The 10,981-nt window shown below is 40.8% G+C and overlaps 1 protein-coding gene across 1 annotated transcript; it reads left to right on the forward strand.

The window, feature by feature from the left end:
* The first annotated feature begins 5,561 nt into the window (after nucleotides 1-5,561).
* tmem35 (transmembrane protein 35) lies at nucleotides 5,562-8,054 on the forward strand. The gene is made up of 2 exons (XM_047353906.1): nucleotides 5,562-5,835; nucleotides 6,770-8,054. Exons 1-2 carry the CDS (start codon nucleotides 5,716-5,718, stop codon nucleotides 7,133-7,135), a joined length of 486 nt encoding a protein of 161 aa, XP_047209862.1. The 5' UTR covers nucleotides 5,562-5,715; the 3' UTR covers nucleotides 7,136-8,054.
* Nucleotides 8,055-10,981: the final 2,927 nt, after the last annotated feature.

The raw sequence follows: 10,981 nt of genomic DNA on the forward strand, positions 1-10,981 counted from the left end.
TTGATGTTGATTCTTCACAAAAAATTAGACTTTTATATCTTTATGTTTGAAGCCTGAAATGTGGCAAGAGGTTGAAAAGTTCAAGGGGGCCAAATAATATCAAAAGGCACTGTATGGTATATGATTATATTTCCTTGGAGGACCACAATGGAAACAATTTCTTTAGATCTGTGATGATATTTCGCTATAGTTGTGAAATGCTAATGTTTCTCTTGTCTGTCCTGTCATCGTTTTACGGATAGTTCTGACCCACATGCAGTAAACGCTCAAAGGAAACCAGGAAGTGTTTAACAGATTTATTGAAAGCACAGAAGTAAGTACGGTCTTGGCACAGTAGGCAAAGCTGTAAGGAAGAAAGCAGAGGTAAGTCAAGACGGTAACTAAGATGGGAAAGTAATGGTGTTCTGTTTCTTACTAGTTGGTTGTTGACAAACCGCCAGGAGGAGAGGGAGTCGGGCCGGAGGAAACAGCATGGGACTACGGAGGTGAGTTCTGCCAAGATACTTAGTCCCTTGGATGTTAACGGAGTTTGGAGGATTGAATGGTGGGCACAGTGGAGTGGTGGAGGGTGGACAGGTTTCGTGGAGGCAGGATCGGAGCACCACAGCGTTAGCGAGACACCAGTTTGTAGATCCATCCGTGGGAAACTTGTAACAAGGTCTCATAAGCAAAATACATTGGTGGCCAGCCTGGGTAACATCCAGGTAGTCACCAACATGGTATACTGAAAAGAAAAAATAGGTTAACAAAGTCGAAGCAAGCAATACGAGAAGCGGCTCAAAGGTTGGCTTGGATAGTACCAGCGACATAGAAAGAGAGAGTTACGACACTCCCATTGACTTCTCTAGAAAGACTGGAATGCGGAAGTCACTTGGGTCATGGAGCTGCTAATAGTTCCAAACACCAGCAGCTCCAGCATTGGATGTAGTTCCTTCTCGGTGTTTCATAAGGATTTTTTACGGTAAGTTGATGAAAATACAACATTATCTTGATATTGTGAGGCTTTAGTTGACTGTTTAGTTGACAGCATTGGACAGATTTTTTTTTTCTTTCATTAAAGATATGTTTTGCGGCTATTCTTAGTCTCAGCCTGATGAATCTGGTGGTTATTTTTCTTTGCACATCATGACATGAAGGAAGCATGCTTTCTAATAGATTTGCTACTCTCTCTAGAGTATCCACGGCATTTGGGAGCTCCATGACAGATTGACTGGACCTTGTTCTGAAAAGTTTTCAACTTTCTGGACCAGACTGAAGGCTTCATGTGATGGCCAACAAAACGCTCCTGGTTTGAATTCCTTCAGTATCAACAGGGTACTGTGCTCTCCTTCCAAAGTGTCATCATTTTGCTTAATTGAACTTGAGCATCCATCACAGATGTTGGAATGTTTGATGATTTATTTACAATGTATCCTGTAACATGGTACAGAATACATGTTTCACTGTTGGTGAGGTCAGGAGTATCTGTGTTTCCAATCAGCTGCTCCCCCCAAAGCCAGGACTGGGAAATGTCTCCTTAATGTCCAGGAACTCTGCCAGAAGACTGCCGCCATCCTCCTGATAGCTTCCCGATTTTACAGTCGTAAGGAACTGCCCAACTGAGATTGATCTCAGTGCCTGATGAAACTCCACTAGTGTTGGGACTGGATTCTTTTGCCTTATGCAGCTGAACGAGTTTTTAAGGCAGTCCTGAGTAACCTGAGTAAACCTGCTTGTCAACACAAACATGTGTCCATGGTCAAGCATGTCTTTCTGAATACCTAAAAATGTTTATGTTGCCATCACAATTCCTGTTTGCACCGGTTTCCAGCTTCCTGTTGTACCTATTCTAAGTCCACTGAAGAGTGCTAACATGTCTTGGAGGAATTTAATAGCTTTGTTGTACTCTTCCATCTTGTGCCTGCTGAGTCCCATCGCAGGGTGGCGAGAGGACATGAGATCAAACCAGTGGTTCACCTGCTCCAGAAACCAGGCTGTTGTCAGATTAGAGGTGGGTCGCTGCTCCTGCTCCACCATGTATTTCAGACCTGCACTTGCTGACTTACTAAAGACATTCAATGCAGGCCCCACCTTCATTTTGTTAAAATGACTGGGCTGAAGGGTTTTTTGTGAAAGATTTGGAGCAATTTCCAAAGGCATTTGTTCCTGAAAATCTACCAAATCTTTCAAAGGACCTGGTGAAACCTCATTGTGTGGCAGACTCTCTTTTTGTACAATCTCTGGTGGAATTGTGAATGTCTGACCACTAACCAGGGCACTCTTCAGATTCTTCACCAGATGAGGGACATCTGGCATGAAGTACAGCCTTTTGTCTGGTCTTACTGGGTGTTGGACAAATGTTTTCTTGTGGCCCACTCCAAAAGCCCGCCACATCGCTCGGTTAGCACTGCCCATGTCAGTTGTGATGTTTACCACAACAAGATCTATGGAAGCTGCTCTCTCAATGATGTCTAGGATGACTGGCTTGTAATTAGCTCCATTAGTGGAATTGCCACTAGAATGGTAAGCCACAACTTGCTTCCATCTTGTTGTACTTTCTGCCAACATAAAAACACATGCATGTGTTGCAGCTCCTGTGTGACCAGGCAGCATCACATCCCCAAACAGCTTCCCTGTTACTAGGTGCAGCTCCACACTAGGGGTGATTGCCATTTCATCTAGAGTAAGTATACATTTTCTTTCCATCTCTGTTAAACTGTCAACCTTTAGTTGGAGCATGTTGAAAACTTCTCCTAGCACACCTGGTTCCAGCTTAATGTGTTGCAATCTTCTTTGCTGGGTTCTGAGGGAGAGGGAGACTCATGTCCTGAAGAAGCCTGTAGCCTGTTGAGCCCACAGAAAAGCGAAGTTGTATAGGTTTTTTTTTTATGTTTTTGCTCCATCTACTGCCTCTCTTACTCTTCATACCAATAGCTTTCATTTGATCTTTTGTGAAAATGCTGCCAAATTTCTTTTCCATTGTTAAATTTTTCTTTCGTAGGACTGCATTAATTTTCTTCTGTCTCTGAAGTTCTCCTTATATTGTTCTTATGTGAATTTTTTGGTTTTCTAATTCCTCCCTCAGCTTTTTCACCTCGGTTTCCTGATTGTATTCTCTGTTGATGCATACTTCTTGCCCTGTTGACCCTGGCTCATCAGTTCCTGGCATGTCCCTGTCCTCTGAGGCTACAATTTCATCTTCTTTTTCCCCTTTACTTTCCCTCATCTCACTTGCCTCATTTCTGTTTCTTCCTTCCTTCATCTCTGAAATTATAAGGGCACTGTTAGCATGAAGATTAGGTAAAAAATTTGAAACGTATTATTTAACACGGTTCGTACCAAAGTTTACTTTAGAACTATATGTGTGATCACTAGTCAGTGGATCAACATGGAAGTTCTGCTGGACTTCTCATTGCAGGATCCTTCCTCCTCTTTGGTTCTGGGCGATGAAGAAAAAGGGTTGGAACGGCATCAGCCCTCAGTCTCACTTGGCCTGACTGTGCCCTCACAAACTGTCCTTTTTCAAAATGTGCCTGTAAAGTGATTTATTTATTTTCTTGCACATTTCATTAGGCCCTTGTGCATTTTCCAGTGCAGTGTGCAGATTGAACTTACAGCACATAGTTTCCTGTTGTTGTAACCTCTGGTGATGGTGAGGTTACTTCTACTGACTTGAACCAACCATTTTTTCCTTCTTTCAGGATCTTTTGGGAAGCCATACATACGGATTCCTTTCTTTGACCGACTGGTGCATCCAAATGCAGCACACCATGGTAACCTGCTGAACCTACAGAGGAACACATTTACTTTTTTTGCATTCTAGCTATGATATTGATTGATTCTGAGTCCTCTAAACTGTTCCTGTATTGTTTTCAGGGAAGTCAGCACATGTGGTGACTGACTTCCAAGGGAGCTGCTGCCAAGGAGGATGAACCCTCATTCGGACATGGGCACATTTCTACCTTGTCTAGATTTGATCAGATACAGTTTATTGGTGCAGATGTAATTAATAAACTGTATAAATAGAAGTGCAAGTACTGGTAGTTTTGCATTTGACATATCTTACAATAAATTGTTTGGTCATTTATTTTTGCACAATTCACAGTTGTCATCTAATACGATTTTAACTACATTTTCAATTAAATGAACATTTAGTCAATGGATTACAATTTTAGAACAGTTGTCAGACTACAGGCACAATCAACTGTTATAGATACAAGTACTCAGTTCACATGGCGGCAAAAAAAAGAATAATTATGTCTTCTACAAAAATTAAGAAGTCATCCCAGGTCTTCAATCATATTTTCATACAGCTACATATTTTCCTCATTCATTTAAAAATACATTTTTAAATGAAATAATTTAAGAATTACATTTGCTCATTTTCCATCTGTAATATTTGGATTTTTTTTTTAAATACATAGGCAATAGATCTTTCCACGTAGTATAGGACGTAGATCTGAAGGTAAGTTTGATCAGAGCTCTTAACTGCTGGCACAGAATACAGTTATAGCATTCCCATGCTAGCATGTGCTAGCATGCGGAGGAGATCAGAAAGACCATTTATATTAGATATTACTTCTGTTAGGATTTTCAAATTATGATTTAGTAACCAGTAATCAGTTCATTATTATTGAATAATTACCGAAAATCGCAGGAAAGAGTGAAAAAAGTCGCTTTTTGCATTATGTTGCGCCTGAAGCCGTTCAAACTGACTGACACCGCTGAGATGTTTGGAACTATTGAGAGCTACATGAACCACGTGACCGCCTATCGGCGAGTTCAAAGAGTGTCGTAACTCTCTCTTTCTATGGCGCTGGATAAAACCACTGAAGGCTAACACTCGAGCGCTGACATGCTGCCTGCCTCCCGCTTAAATACTCCAGGAGCCTCATCACCGGTGAACGGAGAACACCTGTCTCACCGCTCCTGCTCTCCAACGCCCTCTAGAAAACCAAACACAAACAATACAAAAAAAAAACACAGAGATCTTCAACCCCGACACTATCACCAAATAAATGTGATTGATCAATCAATTAAAATGAAATTGCTTGCCAACACACAACTCATTCTCTGTTAACTGGCAATGACAATAAGTAGGCCCACTAAAAAAATTGGTTTGGGGTGCCGAAAGGCAGATAACAGTTTTTGTCAACCACTTGTGCCAACCCCTTACACAATGGTGCCCCCTAATTTGTGCTCACCCTTTAAAACATTTAATCATAAGTGTATTTTAATAAACACTTCAAAGTGACTGACATTGGGCCATAATATAAACACATGTTGTCATGCAGACAACCACGTTCATACTTGGCTGGCTATGTGTCTCACCTGCAAGCAGGCTCCCAGATCCATTTCTGCTGAGGGCCCCATACAACCCGGGGCCGCCTCTGGCAGACTAATGTATGCAGGAATCAGATGGCGTCTCATGGTTGCCTGGCAACATCATCTATTGCCTAAATAATTTCCCACAGCGGTTCAGTTTCGCCGCCTGTGAGCTAAGAGCCCTTTTAAACTGTTTCCTGGTGTTTAAAGATAGGCGGCTGCGAAGAACAGGTTAGAGCCCAACAACCCCGCTCCGGGATGCGGCGAACAGTGGCAGTGGTACCGCGCCGCCATTTTTCTTTTTTTTTTTTGGTTAATCCAGAAACCCATCCCCCTGGTTGAAGGAAACCATCCGACTTTCATTCACTCTGCACTGGGAAGCGGCCCGGCTGCGTGTGCGGCGGTTGAAACATGGCCTCGCCAAGGACAATAACCATAGTGGCCCTTTCTTTTGCTCTGGGCTTATTTTTCGTGTTCATGGGAACGATTAAACTCACTCCGAGACTAAGCAAAGATGCCTACAGTGAAATGGTGAGTAAGCGTTGCTGCTTTGCCGTTCAAGAGCCCGCATTAGTCGGGCTAAATGAGAGCCATTGTTCTGGGCAAGCTGCAAACAGGCTCGAATATTATGACCTAAATAGTAAAATAACTGGAAAATTACTTATTTGTATAGAAACGTGCCTCAGTTAAGCAGTTATCCCAGTAGAGAACGGGTTATATTACGGATAAATGTAGCTCTGCTTCAATCATCATTGTGAAGGTCATTGCAATATAGAATAAACCTTATAATATATCCGCTTTAAGCCTGGCTGCATCAAATCATAATGAATACAAAGAAACCCTCCGGAATGTATGTGCTGCGATAGCACTTTAATGTAAAAGATAGATCTCTTTTTAAGCAGGTGAATATTTACTTACATTTTTATGCAGAAATAATAACAATTTTCATATGGGCATTAATTTAAAAGTGTAGTTGAATAGCTTCCTTTTTTGAAAAACAAACAAACAAAAAATAGATCAACTGAAAAGCAATGGCGGCGCATTCGAGCAATTTCTGAGATGCACCTGCAGGTGCTGATCTTAGAACATCCTGCATAGATCAGGGCTGATGGGACGCCTGCTATAGGGTATACAAATTAATATTATAAATTAATTAAAGTTGGAAATAAGATGATAAATAAATAAATGTTTTCACAATAAGAGTGCCTGGCATGGACTTAATTTTGCATCCTCATAAATGTGGAATTTATTGTTAAAAGTGACCGTCAGAGTCTCACAAAAACAAATACTGATCTAAAATAAAACTTGCCCACTTTCAATAATAGTGCTTCACTACAAAAATTACATTCAGCAACACCACTGTAGTGCTAAACATGTCATTACTGCATTTAATCATAATTTGAATAAATGATTAATTTGATCTAAATGCAAGCATTAAATAAAAAGCTTTGCATCTTCTTTCCAGAAAAGGGCGTACAAGAGCTATGCCAAGGCGCTGCCAGGTCTGAAAAAGATCGGCATTAGCTCAGTTCTGCTTCGCAAGATCATTGGCTCCCTGGAGGTGGGCTGTGGAGTGGTGCTGACCCTGGTTCCAGGCCGGCCGAAGGATGTGGCCAACTTCTTACTGCTGCTAGTCATGCTAGCCGTGCTGTTCTTCCACCAGCTAGTAGGGGACCCCCTAAAGCGGTACGCCCACGCTCTAGTCTTTGGTATTCTGCTTACCTGCCGGCTGCTCATTGCCCGGCAGAGCGATGACCGGCCCGAGCGGGAGGACACCAGGGAGGAGCTGCAAATCAACGACCAGGAAAGGAACAAGGTCAAGCAGTCTTAAGGTTTTCAGCGGTAAAGGGGACCTAGTGCGTCTATATGGATTGCAGTAATGGAAAATTAAAAGGAAACATTCACTCCAAGTAATAACCCTCCACATACACATCCTGTGTCGTTGTCCAGCTGGCTGACTGATTACATTCACCAATTCCTCTGCACTTCTACTGTGAAACCAAGAACTCCTTTCCCTTGACTCCTCTTCATACCCGTGGTCAATCATGCCTGATTGATCTCAACTTATCGTCACGTCACATCAGTCCAGTTTTCTGTTTATTTGAGTCCTGCGGTTGTATTAAATGTTTGTGTTTTTACTTGAGTACATATTTTTATTGTTCTGAGTTGATTTGAGAATGCTGTATTTCATCTGTCTTTGGATATAGTGTTTTCTAATTTGTTTTTATACTGTAAGTAGTTAGTAAAGACCTGTTATAAATCAATTTAAGGCATGCTTATTTTGGTCAGGATCACATAAGCCAAAAAAGAAGAACTGTTGAAAACATTTTGTACCACTGATTCATCAGCTTTTCAGAGCTGTGTCAATACAAGGACAAATTATACAAAATAATGCAAATGATGATTTACTGTTCATTTCATTAGATATTTCTGGATGTTCACATGATAGCCTGTTATAAAATGAAATAATCTGAATATCCTCTTTCTTCTGCCAGGTCAGTCATCTCAGTTAAAAGGTTTAAGGCAGCAGATGCTGCCTCAGATGTTTGCTGCTAACTTGTACAGCAGCAACTTAATGAAAACAAATATAATTTTGCTTGTTAGAAGTTGTAATTTATCCTTTGTAATTCACTGTTGAAGTACTAAACTGGGTGAATTTTTCATATTTGAGCATTTCAGCTGCAGTTACAAATCCTGTCAATATTTCTGTAAATTAGGAACTTTAAATAAAGAATTGGAGGTAAGAGTGACTTATTTTTACCAATGCTGTTTCATTTAAAGTTAACAATTGTGTCAGTTTTGCAGCACTGGATCCTGCTGTTGGATTTTAGTTAACAGATTTTACTTAACACAGATGTGTTATGCCCTCAGACGTTTACATACATTCATTTTCAGCATGAATATCATACGATTTGGGGATTTTATTCATGCAGTTGAAGCTTTCATCTTTTTCTGTTTCGTATGTGTGTGTAACAAGTTAAATGAATTGTAAAAAAGCAATTATTCTGTGAATAATCACAAATTTGTGAACTAGCCAATTAATTCTCAGTAGGGCTGTTCCAGAAGCTCAGTGTGAGCCTGCTTTGTGCCTGTTGTGCCTTCAGGGTTTCTGGGTTGTTACTGAACATCATGACTGTTTTTCTTTCGTCTGAGGTAACAGTTTGGGTCAGATGCCGGAAACCTGGACACAGCTGGGGATTTCAGCAAGACTCAGCTGTGTTCAAATTTCAACTATACAGACTATGATTTGTGGTGGAGCAAAAAAAAAATTCCTTTTCTTCTGTTATCTGCAACTTCATGCATGATAGAAGAAATTAATACTGGTTTTGATGGATAGCATGGTAATAGTACATTATTAATACAGCTAGTATTACTGTTTGAAATGAAAAACAGACTTTTTTGAAAGCATCACTTTAAGAGCGTCGCTGCAGATGCTTTTCATGCTCTGACCAGATAGATTTTTTTCTCATTTTTGTAGTGCTTCTGACAATAAGGGTAAAGAATATTCAAATTCTGAGATGTGAACAAAACAGTGAAAGTACAGAAAGGACATTTTAACCACCATAAAGCACAGAGTATTTAAGGCGGCTCTACTTTGAGCTTCATAACTCTGCAAGGATGGATGTTCCATCATCTCAGTATACATATCAGGGTGTTCATAAGTTGCTTTCATGCAAAGGCTCATTGAATTAATCCACCATGTGAACAGGAGCCAACATTTCAGCCTGCTGGAAAGGTAGGACTGAGCAAGGGAACTGAGGTAAGGAGTCTAATGGACCTTTTCCAGTAGTACCAAAGCAGTGCAGCTCAACTGGGTTATAGTCGTTTTTTTAGGGTTTTCTATTAGTAATGCTTACTTGGTACCAGCCTATTTTTAGTACTTCCTTGGCTGCGGTTCCAAACGAGCCTTGTCAGGCTGAAAACACAACGGCTGGTCACTGATTGGGTAGAGGAAAACGTCACTTGTTGCATCACTAGAGCATCTCTGTTGATGGTTGCTCACAGGTACCAGCAAAACACCAAAGCAATGTGAGAATTTTAAAATGCTGAAAGCGCTTACCGGACCATCAAAGACTGCGACAACAAGAGTGGTTTGAACTGAAAAAGTTGGAAGTGATTTGACCAAATGGACACAATTCATAGGAACTGACAGGTTAGCAATGGGAGGAAAAGTGGCCTCGATGCGGCCACTTGGTTACGGGATTCTGTGATGGAGTGTTTTGTCAATTTAAGCATCTTTTATGTTAGTCAACCCATCGGTGGTAAGCTTAATTTGTTCAGAAAGTAAAGCCATTGCCTCCTGGATGAAGACAACAAATAAAGATATCTAGATAGCATCAATGTGTGCCCTGACGTCTGTGGTCATGAAATCCTTTCAGCGACTGGTGATCAGCACTGGCGCCCTCCAGGGGTGTGTTCTCTCCCCACTATTCTCTCTGTACACAAGTGGCTGCATCTCAGCTGACTTGTCTGTAAAACTCCTGAAGTTTGCAGATTACACCACTGTCAGTGGTCTGATCCAGGACCATGACGTGTCTGCATACAGACAGGAAGTGGATTGGCTGGTCCACTGTTGCGCTCAGAACCACCTGGAGCTTAACCCGCTCAAGACTGTGGAATGATGGTGGACTTCTGGAGTACATACCCAATACTCCCTCCCCTCACCATCCTCAACAATACTGTGTCTGCTGTGGATCACTTCCAGTTCCTAGGAACTACCTTTACTTGTGACCAGAGATGGTTCTCACACCATGGTTAAAGCTGGCTAATATTATGGTTCTGGAATGACTTAAACACCGGGTCTGTGCTAAAAACTTTAATGAGCTTTACCCATTTTGCAAAGAAAAGTGATCAAATGTCCACCCAGAAGTTTGCCAGGATCTTTTGATGCTCGCAGGAGAAGAGATTCCTGCAAAGTTAATAATTTGATGCTGGGCTTCCTTGGACAGAAAAGCTTTTACCAACTTGTAAATGAATTTGAATGGATGCAATTTAATTTGAATCTGTTTATATAACTGAACTGATCTGATTATATATTTTTGTATCTTAACTAGAACAGTTTGTCTTGTAAGTAACTTGAGATGACATTTATTAAATTAACAGAATTAAATTGGTGGCTCAGAAAAGAGTGTTATTTTCTGAAAGCATTTTAATCTAAATATTAATGATAGGGAGGTATATATTGAGCTGTATGTATACATTTGACCCTATTTGGAGAAGAAAAAAGGCAAAGCACCCTATTGTTTAAAATTAGCTTAAAGTGTCTGTGACATAGAATTTTTATGATAAATCCAATTACATTTATGGAAAGGAAACATTAATGAAATATTTCAAATTAAATTAATGCCGCTGAAGTGAAGAATCTCATAAATCTCATAAATGCTCATAAATTTCACTAAAAAGGCATTTCCAGACTATTTTGCGCTCGTTTATGACATCAAAGGGGAACCCCAGTACAATGGCCAGCAACACAGTAGCAAAGAATTCATGTTTCTTTAGATATATTTCAGTCACTATCACAGAGAGACGAAGCAGAGTCTGAAGAAGAAAGTCAGCTGTCATCAGATGGCAGAGCACAAGTGCTGCGGCATGCGGACGGCCATTCGGCCTGCCGGAGCATGACCGGAGTCAATCTGCATGAATCATACCGCACCACCAGAAAATAGAACCAGCACAA

Source organism: Girardinichthys multiradiatus, chromosome 23 (assembly GCF_021462225.1).
Source record: "Girardinichthys multiradiatus isolate DD_20200921_A chromosome 23, DD_fGirMul_XY1, whole genome shotgun sequence".
NCBI lineage: Eukaryota > Metazoa > Chordata > Actinopteri > Cyprinodontiformes > Goodeidae > Girardinichthys > Girardinichthys multiradiatus.

Coding starts and splice junctions, on each gene's coding strand:
- tmem35 (XM_047353906.1), top strand. CDS start 5,716: ATGGCCTCGCCAAGGACAATAACCATAGTGGCCCTTTCTTTTGCTCTG. Junction 5,836..6,769: donor AAGATGCCTACAGTGAAATG/GTGAGTAAGCGT, acceptor TCTTCTTTCCAG/AAAAGGGCGTACAAGAGCTA.